Here is a 21,682-nt window from a genome sequence, read left to right on the forward strand (position 1 = left end):
AATAAGTGAAAATCCTCCTAGACGAGGAATCTAGATAGAAGTACATGTATGTAATTAGTCAAAAGATCCGAACACTAGACGGTAAGAAGGTTCAGAATATAGAAAATTGGTGGCATACAGGGATGCTGTCGTAGAAAAAGAAAAGGTATGCTTAGGAAGAACTCTGTGCAAAGATGGGGAAAAGCGAACATCTTGGCGGAATGATGAAGTGTGGACAACTTGTAAACATAAAAAGAAGGCGTATCAGAAATGGATCCAAACAAGGATTAATGCAGACAGGGAAATATACGTAGATGAAGGAAACAGAACGAAAGTAATAAACCAAGAAGTCATGGTAAGATTTCGGTAATAACCTGGGAAGGCTAATTCAAGCGGCAGGGAATCCTTTCTGGACAGTAATAAGGGAGGGGGAAAAGCAAATCTGTAATGCTTTGGGTAAATCGGTTGTAGTTATAGTACTTCCCAGGGAAGCACTGGGCGCGTGGTAGGAATATTTTGGAAATTTACCTAATTTAAAAGGAAACCTTTCTGGTGACGCCGTGGACAACCGAGCTCATAGGGAAGAGGGAAATAATGTTAGTGAAATTACGCTTAAGGAAACTGAAATGATGGTAATTAAATTCATTTGTCGTAAGAAAGCAGGAAGAGATGGATTTAGACCTGACATGGTGAAATATTGTGGGAAGGCAGGAATGAAATGGCTTCGTAGATTAGCATGGAATGTTATAAAGTTATCTGCTGATTGGACGATAGCAGTAATTGCACATACCTTGTAACCGTACAACAGGGTTACAGATTCCATTCAGTTTTTATTATTGTTATTGTTATTATTATTATTATTATTATTATTATTATTATTATTATTATTATTATTATTATTATTATTATTATGTCACGGATTTCGGATACATATTGTAGTGTACCTAGACACTTATCAAGTTACCTTTGAATCAAACTAATTAGCATGAATATTTCGACTCATCGAAACTGAACTGGAAGTATTTTATGCTGCGAGCTCATAATTGCACGGTCCGCCACTGTAGCGCTCGCATTCAGTAGGCATGCTGTCGAGATTGTACTGCCATCTAGCAGCATCGACGGAACTAAATACAACCTTTTCTCCATGCACGAACGACAATGGGTGACGGTTGTTGTTTTTTTTTTTGTGCGAGTCAGACTGGACAAAGCTACTTCTGCGATTGCTGATGGATTTTAACTTGAAATAAGGAAGAAAGAAGACAAAATGTGGATTGGTTTTGATTCTGGGTGATCATGTCGCCGAGGGCGATGACCTTATCGCCATAAAATTTCCTTTTTTCCAGTAATTTGAAAATAATCTGTGAGTAAGCATCCATTTCTTATTTACCCAGGAGATCTAACCGTGTGAGGAGCAAATCGGATAATTCCAGGTTACCGAGTGTATTATTTGAATTCGTCTGGCTTAGTTGAACTGCTTAAATCTATAATATTCTACTATCCAAATCATCTTCGTGCACGAGAGATTAAATTCATCTTTACCTGTAATAGACTGTAATCTTCGTCATTTAGAATTGTGAATTAACTACCATTTGTTGGGCCTTTTATGTAACTATTGGTAAAGTTATAGCGCGTGTTAAATCCTTGTAATCTGAAAATCCCTATCAGGGAAGTGATTAAGAGTCGAAAATTGCTTCTTATCACCTATTCTGCTGTGTATTTATCCTTTCTGGGTGGGTAGCTATTTTGTTGGAGTTGGACATGTGACCCCGTCGCTATGGCAGCAGTATTTACATGTGTGTGGGCGTTGCCGGTATTATTTTGGCATTTGCCGTCTCTGCCCTTTTGTTATGTGAGGACAGCTGACGTGCGCTGCGAGGGTGATTGTTCAATTTTTTGCTGTCGGGAAAAGATGTGATCCTGTTATGCATCTCCATTTCTCCGTATGCTTGGCGGTTGTGATCTACTGATACTTAATTCTGGATTATATTTGATTTGGCGACTAATTGTAATTGTTGGTCACTTTATATTTGATTGAACTTCTCTTTTCCTAGGATCGTTGGTATTGAACTTATGATCTGTGGGATTCACACGCAACTGCTCCCGTGCTGCAGTTGAAGTGGTTCTTAAGAAACATTTCTTACTCTCGAAAACGCTATTGTGTGAAAACCCGGTCTTAGGTTAAGTGTACATTAATTAAGCTGTTCTTTCTTTCATTTCGTAAGGTTGTTTTTCTAATTTATCCTCACTGAGGATTTCTCCAAGGATTTGGTTTGTGAGCACAGATTATTTTTTCTTTTCATTTTCTTTCACTGATTTTAATTTTTATGAACTTGAAATTTCTAAAATTAATTTAATACCTTTAATTTTGTGTAACTGAATTTGAACTTGATCTTTTAATTACAATTAATTTATTTAATTCCCTTAATTTTGCCTAATTGAATTTGCACTTGATCTTTTATTTACAATTAATTAATTTTTCTGTTATTAAAGTTATGTGTAACTTGAACATGAATTATTATTTTAGTCAGTAAGTATTATTTCTCGTTCAATCTACTCGACCTCTGTAAGCCTAGTAGTTTCCTTGCCTTGCTTCGATCTTCTCTTGGGAAAATCTTGGTAAGTGCTTTACTTTGTTATATTTCCCTGATTGTGCAACTGCTGTCTCGTAATACCTCTCTTGTAAGTTAGTGACAATTATTATTATTATTATTATTATTATTATTATTATTATTATTATTATTAACCCGATTCATTAAATTTTATATTCTGTTTCTCATCATTTAGACTGTAATAATTAGGTATCACGCATATTATTGTATTTAATCATAGGTTAAGTGAATTTTGTTTGTAATTATTCTGTATATTAATGGGATTTGTTGGTTTCAAATATTCATGCTGTGGCTTGTAACTCTGGCCAGATGAGCTGGCATAGTATTTTGCAATCGAGGCTATGTTTAACTGAGAATGTATTGAACAAGTAGGTTTTCCTCTCATACATGCAATATAGTCATCTGTAATCCGCTTGGGCACACTTAGACGACACATGACTGATGACATCAGTGCGTGGGCACGTGATTGCGACCAAGTGTCTGTATTCGCCAGCTACTGTATGTTGAGGTGGAAGGGATGACCCGAGAGTAGGGAGACGAGTGGTCATCACGAGGTTATAAAAGTCGATGCAACGGTGGTGAGAGGTATCATATCATATGTATCAAATGGATCAAATGGAAGAAGTGAAGGAAGAGTGATGGTCAGTGGCCTTAGAGTGGTGGTCATAGCTAATAGGTGTGTTTGAAGAGGTTTTGGAATCATCGAGGAGGTCTACAAGTGGTGGTTGTATCCGAGTAAAGACTGGTACTATGCTGATAGTGAAACATCATTTACTTTTGAGGATGGACTTCACAAGGTGTGTCAATAATATTTTCCAATTTCTTACGATCTATTGAGTGGCAGTAACTACATTGGAGCTTACTACACGCGTACATGGTATGTAGGTCAACTCCAGGTTACATAAGAAGATAACAGCAGACGGCTCCCGACTTCAGCTCATAGGTTTCTCCAGGAATTTCAAGTTCAACAGCGGTGTATGCAGACATCAGGTAATTAAAGCATCAGACATGTTATGCAGTAATAACATGAAGAAGAATGTAATCAGCGGCGATATCACATTTCACTTCAAGTTCATGCCAATAGCTTTTTTGTTTAGATTAAATTTTCTTTTTAAATGTTACAGCAAATCTCCTTTTATATATATTTTTATTAAATTAAACTACGTCAATGATTGTTCATTGTGACGTAAATTATAGTCATAAACTCAGTTTTATTTTAATTATAATAAGTGATTCTATTTCCAAGTACAATCCTCAATTGTGGAAATGCAACCGTAATCTACAATTCTCCTGATCCATATCCCTGTATATTGCCAGATGTGTGAGTTTATCACCTCTCGCCTTGAGATAATGGATATAAGAGGTATGCTCTACCGAGTTTTGTTGTATTTTCTTAAAAAGCAACTGGCGCTGAAACAAATGTTATGTATATTGTGTGAAAGAGATGAAGGTATAAGAAAAGTGGTAGGAGTAGCTACAACGTGTCACCTGCAACGTGGGACTCGAAAGGTTCAGAAAAAGTGATTCTGAATGGCAATATACATGGATCAGTTCTTTTAATGAGTACGCACATGTTAAATTCACCGAGTAATGTTAGGAAGATCATTTTGTTGAATTTTGCATTTAAGGGGTATTGTCAGAGGAAGTGCAAAGGGAAATAGCTTTGAGATCGCGAAAAATTAGTAGGAAACCGAAGATAGACAAGGATAGCAATATGCAGTTATGTGATGAGGCTGATGTTATTGTGTCCAAGGAAATCCAAAGTGGTAACATGAATAGGAAGTTGGTGACTAAGGTGGGACCTGCTGAAAGCCAGAAAATAGTAGAAACTGAGGAAAACGCTGTCACGCAAGATCAAAGTAAAGGGGATATTGACCTTGGTTTATTAATTTCCTGGTGTCCAAATTGACTGAGCAGAATAATGCCATTAGTGAGAAAATTGAATCTTAGAATAATATTATGAGTGAGAAAATTGAATCTCAGAATAATATCATTAGTGAGAAAATTGAATCTCAAAATAAGGTCATTAGTGAGATAATTGAATTTCAAAATGATGTCATGAGTGAGAAAATTGAAGCTCAGAGTAATGTCATAAATAGTATTAATGAGAAGATTGATGATGTTAGTAATAAGATAGATCATAAGATGTTAGATATAAGTAAGCAAATTAATAATTTAGAAAGTAAGGTAAATAGTTAGTGTAGTGACATCAGAGCTGAGATGGAATTGGGTCGGAGCAATCTCCATACGGAAATAGAGCAAATTAGTGAGACATGCATCAAACAGATTGATGCATTAGGCGCCAAGATCGAGTCTAATAAGGGGGAAATCAATGAGTTAGTGGAAGAAAGTTTTGAAAAGATAACCAATACAGTGGAGCAAGAAACTAGGAAATGTATTGGTAGGGAAGAACATGTGGAAAGGAAACTTGGAGAAGTAGGTGATCTAGGGAGTGAGCAAAAATCATTATCACAGAAGGTGAGAGAGTCGAAAAAAAGTTGGAGGAATTAAGAAAAATTCAAGAAAAGACTGAGGAAACAGTGGAAGAAAAATTTCTGAGTTGCCAGAGAGTACTCCAGAAAGAAGTGCGTGTTAGTAAGAATGTACGTGAGATAATTGTAAATAATGGTTTAATCACTAGAGGTCATGATATACCTAAGTTTTCTGGGAAAGAATTTAACCCGATGGAATTTATGAGAGTAGTAGAGAAGAAATTTGCTGTTCAATTATGGGACAATATTATTAGCTGGGAAACTGTATTGGAGATCTTATCTAATGCTTTCGTAGGAGAGACTAAGTCTTGGTTTCATGTATATAAAAGCTCGATGTCTTGTCTAACTGAATTTAAGGAAAAATTCATAGCTAAATTTTGGAGTGAAGGTGTTCAGAGTAGAGAGAGAGAGAGAGAGTAATGTTTGGCAGGTATAATTCTAACGAGGGTGTTAGAATGACAGAATACCTTTTGGCTCATGTTTTGGTGTGGAGAAATTTGGAATGTATTGGACCTGAGGCTGATATAGTTAGACTTATGGCTAAGCACTATCCCGATAAAATAAGAGAAGCTGTTTGTATGCAAAGAGTGGAGACTATTAAGGAAAAGGAAATTTTGTTGGAAAGTTTTGATGCTTTAAGTAATACCCTGAACAATAGTAGGACACAAAGTAGGAATGTTGAAGGAAGGGGTAACCAATCTAATAATCAGGACAGGCCTATGAATAATCGTAACTACAGAAGAGAATATCAGGAGGGACCTAATAATAATTTCCACAGGGAGAGAAGTTATCAAAATAGTTCGGAACATTTCAGGACTGGGAGGCGTGATTATGGAAATCAACCAGAAACTGGGAGGCGGGAGAATACAGGCCATAATAATAATAATAATAATAATAATAATAATAATAATAATAATAATAATAAAGCTAGAGGTAATAGACAACAGGGGAGGCCGACTGAGGTATGTAACCAACAAGTCGTAACCGAACCAAGTAATTTAAACGCGCAACGGGCTGTATAAACAGGTCACTGAGACAGTCCGTAAATGGTGAGTTCACGTATAAGGTAGATAAGTCAGTTAATGTCGACCAGCCTATAGTTGTAAGTGAACATGATTTTGACCTAAGTAGCAATAATTCAAATGCTTTATGTGACGCCTTAATCGTAGAAAATAAATTTTATAAGTGTAGTTTAAATTTAGATATAAGGCAAGATTTGTTAAGTGATCTAATATTATGTAATTAGGATAATTTAAGTAGTGTTACTGTTACACCGACGATTGAACTGCTGATATGAGGCAGGAAAGTTAAGATTTTGTTGGATTTTGGCAGTGAGAAGTCATGCGTAAATTGTAAGCTGTATGCGGAAGTTTTGAGAGAGAAGTATGATGTAGCGGAAATGCCAGTGAGGAATACGTTCATCGTAACAGCTGTTGGAAACAAGTCTCAAAGGGTGAATAAACAAATAGCTGTCCCCATTATATAAGTGGAGAATGTATTTTCCAACCATGCTTAGTTGTGCCTAATTTAGTTTATGCCGTTATTTTAGGTACAGACTGGTTAACGTGTCACAAGGCTAAATTAAATTTTGATCTGTGTAATGTCAATCTTATTTGGGGAAAGAGTAGCAGGGAAGTCAGGTTACCATATGATTTTTGTCAGAAATTAGTGCGAATAAAGTGTGTTCTAGTACGGAAGGGTCTTATGAAATTCCTAATATTAGGAGAAATATTGATGTCTGCCAAAAGAGAGATTCTAGAGATGAATTGTATGAGACAGTGGAGAAATGTAATTTAGCGGAAAGTCAGAAGGGCGAATTGTGGGAATTGTTGATATCACATTGTGATGTTTTTCGTAACCGGCCTGGTAGAACACATCTTTACGAACACAAATTTAATGTTCTTGATAACTCAACTCTTGTAGGACTATATTGGATGAATTTGAGCTTGGTGACAAGGTTTTACTCAGGGTGCCCCTGCCGTCATCAGCTGAAGCTGGTCAATTTTCTAAGTTTTTCTTGTCATATCAGGGATAATTCACCGTAGTGAAACGGATTGGGAAATGTGCTTATTCATTAAAAGACAAGGAAGGGAAGATCGTAGGCACATACAATATAAGAAATCTTCAGAAACATATCATGTGAGTTTGTTGATTAATTCTCATTACTATGTTAATTCACCATGTTTTATGAAGCTGGCATTGCGAACAGGTCTTCAGTGAAATTAGCGTGTGTTGTGATATTAAGTGAAGCACGGCAGTGCAATAAACTCCAGTGATTGAAGAAAGTGTATAGAATGAAATGTCTACGAGAATTACTTTCGGACACTACATGAACGTTTGAAACGACCGAAGTGAAAAAGAAATGCAATCTCTGTTTGTAAATAATACTGTATAATCAAAGTGAAAATGGTATTTGATCTATGTTTTATATGTGTACAATGAACATCCAGATGGATGATACTATGTATCCAATTTGTAAAGCGCATTTTTATACATGTATCTATAGTGTACTCGATTTCAGGTGATTATGTATATATTTCATGAATCAATCGATTCATTTAATCGATTATTTCATGAGGGGGGCGTTCTGTAACCGTACAACAGGGTTACAGATTCCAATCAGTATTTATTATTAATATTATTATTAATATTATTATTATTAATATTATAATTATTAACCCGATTCATTGAATTTTATATTCTGTTTCTCATCATTTAGACTGTAATAATTAGGTATAACGCATATCATTGTATTTAATAATATGTTAAGTGAATTTTGTTTGTAATTATTCTGTATATTAATGATTTGTTGGTTTCAAATAGTCATGCTGTGGCTTGTAACTCTGGCCAGATGAGCTGGCATAGTATTTTGCAATCGAGGCTATGTTTAAATTGAGCAAGTAGGTTTTCCTCTGACACATGCAATATAGTCATCTGTAATCCGCTTGGGCACGCTTAGACGACACATGACTGATGACATCAGTGCGTGGGCACGTGATTGCGACCAAGTGTCTGTATTCGCCAGCTACTGTATGTTGAGGTGGAAGGGATGACCCGAGAGTAGGGAGACGAGTGGTCATCACGAGGTTATAAAAGTCGATGCAACGGTGGTGAGAGGTATCATATCATATGTATCAAATGGATCAAATGGAAGAAGCGAAGAAAGAGTGATGGTCAGTGGCCTTAGAGTGGTGGTCAGAGCTAATAGGTGTGTTTGAAGAGGTTTTGGAATCATCGAGGAGGTCTACAAGTGGTGGTTGTATCCGAGTACAGACTGGTACTATGCTGATAGTGAAACATCATTTACTTGTGAGGATGGACTTCACAAGGTGCCCAATATATATTTTTTATTAAATTATAATACGTCAATGATTGTTCATTGTGACGTAAATTATAGTCAAAAACTCAGTTTCGACCGGGCGAGTTGGCCGTGCGCGTAGAGGCGCGCGGCTGTGAGCTTGCATCCGGGAGATAGTAGGTTCGAATCCCACTATCGGCAGCCCTGAAAATGGTTTTCCGTGGTTTCCCATTTTCACACCAGGCAAATGCTGGGGCTGTACCTTAATTAAGGCCACGGCCGCTTCCTTCCAACTCCTAGGCCTTTCCTATTCCATCGTCGCCATAAGACCTATCTGTGTCGGTGCGACGTAAAGCCGCTAGCAAAAAAAACCCTCAGTTTTATTTTAATTATAATGAGTGATTCTATTTCCAAGTACAATCCTCAATTGTGGAAATGCAACCGTAATCTAAAATTGTCCTGATCCATATCTCTGTATATTGCCAGATGTGTGAGTTTATCACCTCTCGCCTTGAGATAATTGATATAAGAGGTATGCTCTACCGAACTTTGTTGTTTTTCTTAAAAAGCAACTGGGGCTCAAACAAATGTTATGTATATTGTGTGAAAGAGATGAAGGTATAAGAAAAGTGGTAGGAGTAGCTACAACCTGTAAGCAAAGAAACAGGAAGGATTGCAACAACTATCGAGGTATATCATTGATCAGTATAGCAGGCGAGGTTTTTCATTATTATTTTGGAAGGGAGGGTGTTATCGGTTGTTGAGAGTAAGTTGGATGGAAATCAGTGTTCCTTCAGACCACGTAGGGCCTGTCAGGAGAAGATTTTCAGTATGTACGATGTGGTTGAAGAAAGAAAGTTATGCTTACGGTTCATAAATCTAGAGAAGCCATATCATAAGAGTACCGAGGGAAGCGCTGTCAGCCGTACTGAGGTATTATGGGATTAACATAAGATTATTAAAGGCAATTGAAGGCATATATGTTGACAATTGGGCTGCAGTGAGAATTGATGGTAGAATGAGTTCTAGGTACTTACAGGTGTTATACAAGGCTGTAAACCTTCTTCTTTGTTCTTCGTAATTTACGTTTCTTCTGAGTCTGTAGAAGATCTGACGAAAATACTTAATTTTATGGACACAGTCTTACAGAAAGATGAACATAATAGGCCCAATATATAATTGACCGAACGCAGTCGATCAAAGTTAAGTGATGCAGGAAATATTAGATTAGAAAATAAAGTCTTACAGGGTGTAAATGTATATTGTTACTTGGGTAGAAGGATAACTAACGATGGAAGATATCAAGTGGACTCAAAATGCAGATTATTACAATTAAGGAAGGAATGAAGGAAAATGAAATGACGTATGGCTTTTATTGCCGGGAGATCCCAGGACGGATTCGGCTCTCCAGGTGCAGGTTTTGAATTGACGCCGGTAGGCGACCTGCGCGTCGTGATGAGGATGAAATGATTATGAAGACAACACATACATCCAGCCCCCGTGCCAGGAAAATTAACCAATTATGGTTAAAATTCCCGACCCTGCTGGGAATCGAACCCAGGACACCTGAGGCCAAAGGCCAGCACGTTAACCATTTAGGCATGGAGCCCGACTGGAAGGAAGGAAGGAAGGAAGGCCTTTCTCAACAAAATACATTTCCTCACTTCTAACATTGATATACGAGGCGTGCTTTTAAGTAAGGGCCGTTTGAATATAACTACACAACGAAAGATCATTTTCATACACGATATTTATTTGCAAGTTCTACATACTTTACGCTTTTTTTCAACATAGCCGCCAAGTTTTCTTAAACACTTATCATACCTTACAGCTAAGTTTAGAATATCCTTTTCATAGACACTTATCGCCTGCTTCAATAACCAAGAAGTCTTGATCTTGATCATACGCTAGGACGGAGTCTGTTTGCCCTTCACCTTTACAGGCAAATGTGTGTGTCTCCACTCCATGCTCTGCTGCGTTGATTTGGGAATGATATGCGAAACCCATGTTTCGTCTCCCGTTAAGATCTGACTCAACATGTCGCCACCTTCTTCGGCACAACGAGTCAGAAACGTCATCGAGCACTCAATCCTTAGGAGACACACACATTCGCCTGTAAAGGTGAAGGCCACACAGACTCTGTCTCAGCGCAAGATCAAAATCAAGAACACTTGGTTATCGGAGCAGGCGGGAAGTATCTATAAAGAGGATATTCAAAACTTTATTGTGAGGTATGATAAGTGTTTAAAGAAACTTGGTGGCTATGTTGAAGAATAAAGTATGTAGAATCTGCTAATAAATGAGGTGTTTGAAAATCGTCTTTCGATGTGTAGTTATTTCCAAACGGTCCTTACTTAAAAACACGCCTCGTAGTAATTAGGAAGATGTTTTTGAAGACTTTCGCCTGGAGCGTGGAATGTATGGATGTGAATCATGGGCACTAGTTAACACAGAAAGAATGAGAATAGAAACTTTTGAAGTGTGTTACAGAAAATTCTGAAGGTGAGACGGGTAGATCGAATCACGGATGAAGGCATACAGAATTTAATCGGTGAGAGGAGAACGACTTTGTGAAATTTCACCAGAAGAATATATAGAATGATAGGACACGTCTTAAGACACCCAGGACTTTTTCAGTTGGTTTTTGGGGGAAGTATAGGTGATAAGGTCGTTTAGGGTAGACCAAGGCATGCTTAATATAGACGTATTAGAGTAGAAGTAGGCTGTGTAGTTACGTGGACATGAACAGATTAGCACAGGATAGAGTGGCTTGGAGGGCTGCATGGATAATCTACTAAAAGACACAGCATGGCATGGCGGGATTCAGGTAGGTGGAATATGTTGGCCTGTGACGACGACTTGGTCTTAAATTCAGACTGTACTGAAAGAATATCTTGGACATTGAAAATAGGTGTAATGAGCATAATATGAAAATTAGCCTTTTCCAACACTAAAGTGATGTCAGTGCGGAAAAACATAAGCGAACTCAATGACAGATCGGGAATACAAAATTGGAACAGGTAGATCATTTCGAGTATTTAGGATGTGTATTCTCCCAAGACGGTAGTGCACTATAGTAAGTGAGATTGTATCAAGGTGCAGTAAAGCTCTAATACAGTGAGCTATAATACAGTTCCGATCAATAATATTTTGTAAGAGAGAAGTCAGCTTCCGGACGAAACTCTCTCTTCAGAACAATTTTGATTTACGAGGGTGGAAGCTGGAAGGACTCAGGACATATTATTCATAAGTTAGAAGTAACGGTCATGAAAATAGTGAAAATGATTACTGTTACAAACAGGTGGGGACAATGATAGGAGGGTACTCGGATTGAGGAGGTAAAGGTTTAAGTTAGGAGTGAACTCGATTAATGAAGCTATACACATAGGCGGGCTTCAGCGGTAGAGTCATGTGAGGTGAATAACGGAGGACAGGTTACGTAGGGGAATAATGGATTCGGTCATGGAAGGTAAGAGAAATAGAGGGATACTAAGACGACAATTGTTTCTAATGGTTTCAAAATAAGTGGTATGGAACTATACGAGTTACATCACTAGTTACAAACAGAGTATTTTGGAGGTGTTCAGAAAATTCACGGAGGCTTGCGGACTGAATGCTAAAAGGCCCAATAATCTGTAATGAAGACGTACTTATGTACTTGTGCATGTCATTGTCTTAATTAAATTTAGATTAGAGACTTATATTCACACTCACAGACTAATGTAGAATGTTACAACTTAAAAGTAACTCTACGTCCATCTTCTCCGATTTCGTCCCAACACGCATCTTCAAACCACTGTCCATTTATTATGAGTCAGTTAATTACATGCAAATAAGGTTAGTTTGCCTTCACTAACTCAGTCAGTATTTCGTCCTTCATATAAGGAGATAAAGGGTAATTGAGACATAAAGATAACCACAGCACTCAAAGAAAAAACATTTCGTCCGTGAAACAAGAATATACGATAAGTTGTGAGATACGATAAGTTGCGAGTTAAAATAATGTTTTGGTACGGAACTCGGAGAAGCTCTGAACTTGACGTATAAAACCACAGTCAGAAGTGTTGGAACTCCACTACTTTGTTCATAAGCCAACGATATTTTATTTTCTCAGATGATGCAACTAATGCACGGAATCACTGTCAGTTCCGGAAATATGTGAATTGCAATGCCATGATACTGTTACCGAAATGTCAATGTGAAATTTACCACTGGCTCGCATATTCTTAAGATGAAATAATATTGTATTGGTAGGGATTGTTCTACTAAAAGACATAAGATATTTGTAGAAGATCCTTTGAAAGTTTAAAAAGGCGAGATAATATTAAAAATGAAGATTTCAGCTTAATTTCCAAGAAAGAAAGAAAGAAAGAAAGAAAGGAATGAATAAAATTCACATGTAAAAAGGACACTTATGTTACCTGGGTAAAGACCACCTTCAAATTTAGAGACTTTTAACCTCTCTCTTTCTTTCTCTTTCACTCTCTCTCTCCTAAAGTGACCAATGGACGTATAACTTATGCTTACGTTTAAGAGAGAGAGAGAGAGAGAGAGAGAGAGAGAGAGAATATTTTGTATCAAATAGTGGGTCATGGTATTCTCGGCTCCGAAGGTATAAACTGAGGAAGGAAGAACCCTTTCGTTTTTCCTTTAGAAGATACTAATAATTAGACCGTAAGTAACCTATATTTGATCTGTATAAATCACTATGGTGGTCATAAAGTGGTCTATCACACAACTTTTTTTCTCTTATCATGACTTCGGTGAGAGATCGATTAACTAGCCATTCTGTTTTCAGTATCATTAGGGTTACTCGGCCTCACATAAGTTAAGTTGATTTACCTAAAGGACAAATCTGGAATATAACGACACCATCCCCTCCGCAGACTCTTCCGTTAATTCGTTTCGCACCAATCCCATGATGCTTAGAAACCACAGTACTCCGTTAGGTTATTTCATGTTTATTCTGCACCAACGGATGTAGCGAGTGGTAAGGGTCGCTGCACACAAGAATGAGGAGTCCTTCATGCGTTTGTCCGAACCATAAAGCATTCAGACTAACTTTCGAAATGACGAATGCAATTTTCGATGAAACGTAGGGAGCATCAATTCTTACTGCATTAACTCACGGCATGCCCGGAAAACTTATATTATCAACGATATACTAGAAAAGAAATATTGAACTCTTATACTAATTAGAGATACGAACCCTACACACGCCTCCGACGCATGTGTGTCTAGTTCCTTTTTTGCACCTTGTTCCGTCCTTCACTCTCGGCTCCAGTGCCTCGGACTTCCCCTTCTCATTTACACACAGAAGCTTGCATGGATCATCTGGAAGTATGTTTAAATTCATGTTTCAGATCAAATTGACATTTGCAATAACAGAATTATTTTGTGAGAAAATGAAATATGAGACACAAACTATTCATATAGTCAAAATTGCAGGTGCATTGTTTCCTCCACTCATATAATTCCCAACGTGTACCACTACATCTTCAAGAATAGTTACTCCATACCAAAGAAGAGTCCGGTTGACAGCTAAGACGTTATTGAAGAAAAATGTTGCCAGTGATTGAATATGAAAATGATCGAGGAAATGAGAAAGAAGGGGGATGTCTGTTTTATGCTTAGATTCTGCCCACAGTTTCGCTTTATGAAAATTAATTTTGTGGCCATTTATATAACCTATGGCTATACAAAACTGTATGAAAATGCGTTTAATATATTTTTAGTAATTATGGTGCAAGTTGGATGACCAAAACAGCCTAAAGACTGAAAGAGCTCAAAAGTTTTAAGTTGGATGCTCTTGATGTTGGCAGAAGTTGAACATTTTCAGAAATAAGTAGAAATGAAGAGAAAAGATCAACCTACAGAAAGGTGGTGGTGGTGGTGATGATTTTTGTTTTAAGAGGAATGACAAGTGGGCTACCAGTCTGTCTTGACACTAATCAGAAGTGAAAAGAAAGAGAAGAATGAAGATATTGGTAAAAGAAAGGCGAGGGCGAGAGAATGGAAGTCACCGTAGACCTCGCAAGCCGAATATCGTCGTGGTCAGGAAAGAACAAGAGTTGACCAAGAGAGGTCATATAGGAAATATGAAAAGTGAGGAGACTGGCACAAGAGAACTGAAGCAACACTAGACTCAGCTGAAGGAGCCGTGGTTGCCATCCCACACTCCCTATTCGAGAGCCCTTCGTCTACCAGTTAGTAGCCTCCTACGATAAGCTGCAGGTACCGTAGAAGTATTCTACCGCACCCAAGCCTGAGAGAGTTGTAAGGGAATGAGAATAACATGTATTACATACACGTATTTTTCTTATCTACAAGACACACATGTTCTAAGAATAAATATATTAAACAGCGAAAAATTGAGGAAATAACTCTTTCATGTCAATTATTCGAAGCATACAAACATTTTTTTCTTTCAGAATTAACAAAAATAGTACTGGCTAGAATTTGCATCCTCCTAATGCCGTCGCCGCTGCACACACATACCTGGTGGCCTAATGTTATAAAGCCGCCCCAATACAGACTGTATGGGCCGGGTTCTTTTCCACAGGAATATACCTGATACATCGAATGACATATTTTTATTTATTTATTTATTTATTTATTTATTTATTTATTTATTTATCTATTTATATATTTATTTATTTATTGAAAATATGGATGTTGGACTTATGGTGACAGTAATATATAACAAAATATGTATGTTGGTATTAAAGTTGGCCCAAAATAATATGCCATGTAGAAGAGACAAACTTCCGAGTAACTCGACATCTGCGGAATACTTCCCCTGTGGTTGGGGCGGTAGAATAACACCCACGGTATCCCCTGCCTATCATAAGAGGATAATAATAGGGGCCCCAAGGGCTCTCAACTTGGGAGCGGGATTTGCCGACCAAGAGACTCTCAGTTGTATCCAGGCATTGCTTCCACTTGCTTGTGCCAAGATCCCCATTTTCAACTATCATATCGATTAGTTCCCTTTGTCTTTCTTTGGCTGATACCTTCATTTTTCGAAGTTTGGGATCTTTTTCATTTTTCTCTCTGATTAGTGATATATAAATGATAGTTACCTAGCTGTACTTCCTCTTATAACAACAATCACAACCATCACCACCAACACCACCTCAGAAGCGAATCACGACTGTAGGCTACTAATAAAGTAGAAAGTTCAGAATTCAATCGATCGTTGCTCCGTTGTTGAAATGATTAGCTCATAGGTCACCAGGGAGCTCACTTTTTCTTCTTATTCTCTTTCTTTCCCTTCCCTTTATAACCCGTTATCTCGGGTGGGCACTAATTAGGGTTAAGCCCAGTTTTATATGTCTTTCCGATGCCAATCCAATCTGAAGGGATGAATTCTCTATCGCGTCTTTCTATGGTGGTTGGTTGTGTGATGAATTGTATTTAAACGATGATGCATATTAAGAAGAATATATACACCCAGCTCCCGTGGTAGAGGAATTTACCAGGAATCCCCAGCCGGGCCGTGAATCGAACCCGCGGACCTCTCAACCGATGGCCACTACGTTGTCCATTCAGTCAAGGAGCCGCACACCAGGTAACTCACTATGTGTTATTACATTTCAGGATTTAGTTTACGTCGTCAATTTTTCATACGATTCGGATATATTCTCGGCTATGTGGAAGGAAATAGAAAGTGCGAGGGCAGATCAGAAAATAAGTTGCACTTCCCAATTATGGCCATTTATTACACCTCCTATACAACAGCAACACGATTATAACGACATACACTATAACGTCACATTTACACATAGTTTCCAAGAGACTCCAAACATTTCTGTGAACGCACAACCAACTTGTCGATGCCGGATGCATAGACATTTCCTCCAGCGTTCCGCAACCACTCGGAGACAGCAGCCTTCACTTCCTCATCGATCTGGAAACTTCGACAACCGAGCTCCGTTTTGAGCTTACCGAACAGATGACAGGCACATGGCGCTAGGTCGGCACTTTAGGGTGGATGTTGCCAGACCTCCCACTTGAAACGCTGCAGCAGTTGTCTCGTTTGCCGGGACTTGTGAGATGTTGCGTTATCGTGCAACAAAATCACACCGGCACTCAATTTCCCCCGGCGCTTCTCTTTAATCGCTTTACGCAACTGGTGCAACGTTTGACAATACGACGCCGCGTTGATCGTCGTTCATTTCGGCATGAATTCCACGTGCAGCAAACCCTCCATGTCAAAGAACACTGTCGCCATAACCTTACCGGCTGAAGGTTGAACCTTGGCCTTCTTTCGTTGTGGTGATGAGGGGTGCACCCATTCCATTGATGCTCGATTCGTTTCGGGGTGAAGTGGTGGACCCACGTTTCGTCGCCTGTGACGATTCGCCGCAGAAACCCGTTGCCGTCTGTGGCATAACGTTGCAAAAATGCCAAGGAGGACTGGAAACGTTGTCCCTTGTGCTCATCGGTGAGAAGACGTGGGACCCATGTTTGACACAGCTTAAGATATCCAAGGTCCACGTGAACAATGGCGAACACACTGCCATACGACATGTTTAGCTACGTCGTGAATTATCTCACTTTAATGCACCGGATCTGTCTAATGATCGCATTCACACTGTTGATCTTTGCACGGGTCCTGGACGTTGCGGGTCTGCCTTCGCGATGCTTAACCGTGATATCCGTGCGTCCGGCTTCGAATTGCTGAAACAACTTTATGATACCTTGATGGGAAATGGCCCGCTCCCCATACACAGCACTAATTTCACGATGAATGTCCGTGCAATTCTTCCTTTTGGCCCGTAGGAATCGGAACGTCGCACGCACCTCATATTTGGGGTGAACGTCCAGTTGACCCGCCATTGCATTTGGCCGCTATTCACACAATACTAAAACAGACACCACAGCGACCTGCCTAACCGACGTGTGGGCAGTGTCTGTCCCTTTCTCCGCTGTGCCCACGTTTGCGACACACAACGCGCTGTTGCGGCGCGTTAGTGCAACTAACCTTTTGATCCACCTGAGTAACAAGATATCTAATCTACGAAAAGAAGAGGGAAAGTTTCATGGACTTTTTTACAAAAACTTTGGGAATTTTAGCGACATATCTCAGTGAGTTTGTCCAGCCCTTGTCCTGTTTCTCTACGGAATTGGGTATTGTGCAATATAGACTAAAATACTCATCAAGTGAAGGCTGAGAATGTACCGGAAGTACGACAGTAACGAGAAATACCTACCTGCGTGGGTCGCTAAGTATAGGCACATCTTACCATATATTCCTGTCCTCTTCTGCCCCTGACTGCACGCCGGTGAGCGTGCGTGGTTGGTTCGGTGACAAATTAAATGAAGTTGAATCTTTAACCTCTATTAGGAAAAGACACGCTGTTGTGTGAGTGAACGAAGGATCACACACTATACTGTTCCCATACATATGGGAAATATACAGGGCTAAACGGCAGGACCGCAGGTTCCCTCCAAAAGTAAGAAAAAAAATTGAACAAACTGAAGTTAAATGATCACGCACAGATCAGATGTGAACTCGTGACCTTCCTTCGCACACATGCGACACCTCTACTGCGACCAAAAGCAAAGGACAAGTACAACAAGACATCAATCCACAACACACACTAAGTACATCTGCCTTCATCAGGACTTGAAATGTCCGGCTCCAAGGCTAAATGGTTAGCGTGCTGGCTTTTGATCACAGGGGTCCCGGGTTCGATTCCCGGCAGGGTCGGGAATTTTAACCATCATTGGTTAATTTCACTGGCACTGGGGCTGGGTGTATGTGTCGTCTTCATCATCATTTCATCCTCATCACGACGCGCAGGTCACCTACGGGTGTCAAATCGAAAGACCTGCACCTGGCGAGCCGAACCTGTCCTCGGACACTCCCGGCACTAAAAGCCATACGCCATTTCATTTCAGGACTTGAAATAAATGTACAAATAATCGTGGTCATCTTGCAGCTTTGGGGAGCAACCCTTCTCTTGGAGACTGGGAATTAGTTACGATTACGACCTTGCCGGGAGGGGAGGATGTCAAGGCCGTCTCACCCGCCAGGACAAACAAATATTACGTAATCGGAGCCCCCCTTTACAGTCAAGTTCTCAAGCATATGTCATCTGTCTGTCGCTGTAGCTATCCTCATCAGCTGAACGAAAATTTCTTTCATAAATACAGACAACTAACAGTCTCGTCCTCAGCCATTTCATATCAAAACATTATTTCACTTATTTCCTTACATTCTCGTGCTAACAATTGGGTTCCAATGCCGGTCCACGTATAAGGCCATTGAAATATAACGGAGTCATGCCTTATGAGTCTTATCTCTTGACTCTTCAGTCCAGAGTTCATGCAATACCTATGCCCAGGATAAAACTCGACGTAAATACATAGATGATCCCCAATACCACAACGCTGAGTACATCTGCCCCTATCAGAACTGCATCTGAAATCCATGTAATAAAAATAAAATACAAACATATACCTATGCCACCAATATTCCATTAAATGTCTCCCCTTCGATGTTATAGGGCCGTTCCGGTCTCTTCCTTGTAATTACTGCAAGCCACTACACTGATTCCCCGAGAAATGACATGATCTAGCAAACACTGACAAGTACCATGTCTAAACGTACTCCGGCATAACAAAAACAGAAAAAATCTAATGTAAAAATTACACCATTCCTAAAAATGCAAAGTCTAGAGTAAAAATTCATACTCGCCTTAAGCATTAATAACTACTATATACAAGCAAAAGCGAAGCTAATCCTGCCCCAATCCATGCAATAATACAGTCTGCCCAAACTTATCTTGTTACGTTGACCTCACCGATCCTCCATTGTGGACACCCTGGTGTGTTCAGCCAGCCATCACACCTCCATCATCACTAGCAAACAGTCCTTTGTCCTGCTTCTGGAGTCGTTGCATCGTTCTACTTCTGGACTCGTTCCATCGTTCTACTTCTGCTTGACGGTGTTGAGTCCGTAGATCTGCTTCTGCTGGCCGCACCTGTTGTCTTCACTGCCTATTAACCGCACCTGGATACGCAGTTAACATCTGCTTGCTTCCGTCGATAACTCCTATGCGGATATCGCACTAACTGTTAGGAGATAAATAATTAAACGTCTGTCCTCGTCTGTAACATTCTCTGCTCCCTTAAACACAGCGTTCGGGTTCCTAAACTTCCTAACAATGGAAAGTTATGTAGCAAAGTTGAATGCTCAACCGCACACGATCTCCTAGTGACCACCTATATACTGTTCTAGTCTTAGTTCAAATGAGCTATCCTCTTCGGTTATGCTTACAAATACATGTATTAACTACCAAACACAGTCCCAGCTATCGTCAAATTTCATAGCCCAGATTCGGCATGCTGATTCCTATCCTACACAAGATAGAATGACAAATGAGGGTTATTACTAGTACTGCTTTCTCCCTTAATGGACACAGTTCTTAGTAATCATGAAGTTCGCAATCTAGCTTCAACGCGATAGATTCTTCACAGCACGCGACTTCGACCAAATAGAGAATGAGTTTCATATATCAGACACTATTCTGTAGTACTAATCACTTCGCGCTGCAGCCTTTCCGTCGATGACGTGCGTCTCGCACCTTCAAAAGAGTAGAATGAATCTCGTATATCAAACACTTTTCTATAGTTACTGATCATTTTGCGCTCCAGCCTCTCTGTGGCTGACGTGCGTCTCGCACCTTCAAAAGAGTGGAATGCCTACTCTTCACTAGGTGCTCACTATTTATTAGGCCATCCAGCCAAGCCACGCCAAGAAAACCCCCGAGATACACACTTGAAGTCCAATTAACTACTTTGTGTGGAGCTGAGTTAGTTCCCACTGCCTTGCAGCGAATATTGTATTATTGAATGCAATGATAACTAGAGTTAAAAATCATATCACGACATTCAGAAATTTATGCTCGAATTTTCTATCGTTTTATATTTACTGAATTTTGTCTTTAGGCAAATTATTGTTCATGTTTGCTATCCGGTCAACTCTGCATTCTCCCGCCTTTCATTTTAGTGAATTTGTACAGGTGATTCCCTTGACAGCATCCGTATAGCTTCATCTCCCTTTGGATCCCCTGACTCTCTCTTACCGAGCGCCACGCCATGTCTGACGCTCCCAAACTCCCTCGCACGCCTTGACTACATTTGGCGCTTTTTTCCTATTGGCTCCCATATTTTATATTTGATGCATTAAATGTTGTGTTTCTCTGACCACGAACAGTACGGTTCATAGCCCTCATATGAAGTAAGAAAATAAAATGCGAATTGCATTTTTTTAAAGACCAACAAGGTTACTTAACGCTCTCTTTCTCATTTCTCGCTCTTCTCTTCACTGCTTTCAGATGTCCCCCTTTCAATAGCTCCTCTTTTTCTTTCCTCTGGTAGTAGTACACATCTAACAGAGCAAGGAATATACGCTGGTTCCCATGGCATTCGAAATAATCCTTCTCCTTTTTGCCTCCTTTGTCTTCTTTCATGACCTTGCCAGGAGTTAACATGTTTACAGATTCTTCATTGCCGTTTCCTTCTTCATTCTCAGCTCCCCTTTCGTTATCTATGAGAGGCTCTTTACTTGCACCATTCCTTCTTCTACTTCCACGTCATCATCACCTTCCACATCCATCGCTTTTTCTGAAGGGTTTCCTTCAGCTTAAAACTGACCTGGTGAGTGGTATGCTTTCAAGTTCGACGCGTTAAATGTCTTCTCTATCGTACAATCCAGGCTTTGTGCCTTGCATGAGTTGTTTGATCCCATTGTCGCAATGTTTCTTTCACCTCCACAGCGGTCTTATATTAGCAGCAATAAGCGTTCTTTGCACGTCGATGGGTAATTGTTTCATTATTGTCGTAATTACCTCATCCTCAGTGGACGGATGGTCCAGTTCCCTCAACTTGATTAATTGACCGGTAAAATACTCTGCTAATCTAGTAGGCAACTTCGTCGCATACCAGCGTGAATAGAGTTTCATTCTTAGATTCTACTGAGTTGATTGAACCCAGTATTTCTTTAAGAGTGCCCTCTTGAACTCTTCATATGTTTCAAATGTGTATCTGAATGCAGGCATGTAATATATATCTATAAGTTCCAATTTAACTCGTATTCGCTCCACCTCATTTTCTAACCCCATCATCTTAGTCTCCATTGTCTCCTGTGTCCGTTCTCTTTGATTCTCCAATCCGGTTATCTCGGCCTTCATTTCCTTCCGTGTCTGCTCGATACGAATTTCCATACCAGCATGCTTAACCTTGGTTTTCTCGCTTATTTCTTCCATCTTATCTGCCATGTCCTCAGAGATACT

The 21,682-nt window shown here is 39.5% G+C and overlaps 1 protein-coding gene across 1 annotated transcript in view; it reads right to left on the reverse strand.

Moving 5' to 3' along the window:
* Window positions 1-21,682, reverse strand: part of LOC136858689 (A disintegrin and metalloproteinase with thrombospondin motifs 12) — a 477,582-nt gene that overhangs the window by 67,927 nt on the left and 387,973 nt on the right. Inside the window, exon 14 of the mRNA XM_068225727.1 lies at window positions 13,588-13,712. Coding sequence (XP_068081828.1) covers window positions 13,588-13,712 — 125 coding nt within the window. The remainder of the gene's footprint in view (window positions 1-13,587; window positions 13,713-21,682) is intronic.

This window comes from Anabrus simplex, chromosome 1, assembly GCF_040414725.1.
Source record: "Anabrus simplex isolate iqAnaSimp1 chromosome 1, ASM4041472v1, whole genome shotgun sequence".
In the NCBI taxonomy this organism is placed as follows: Eukaryota; Metazoa; Arthropoda; class Insecta; order Orthoptera; family Tettigoniidae; genus Anabrus; species Anabrus simplex.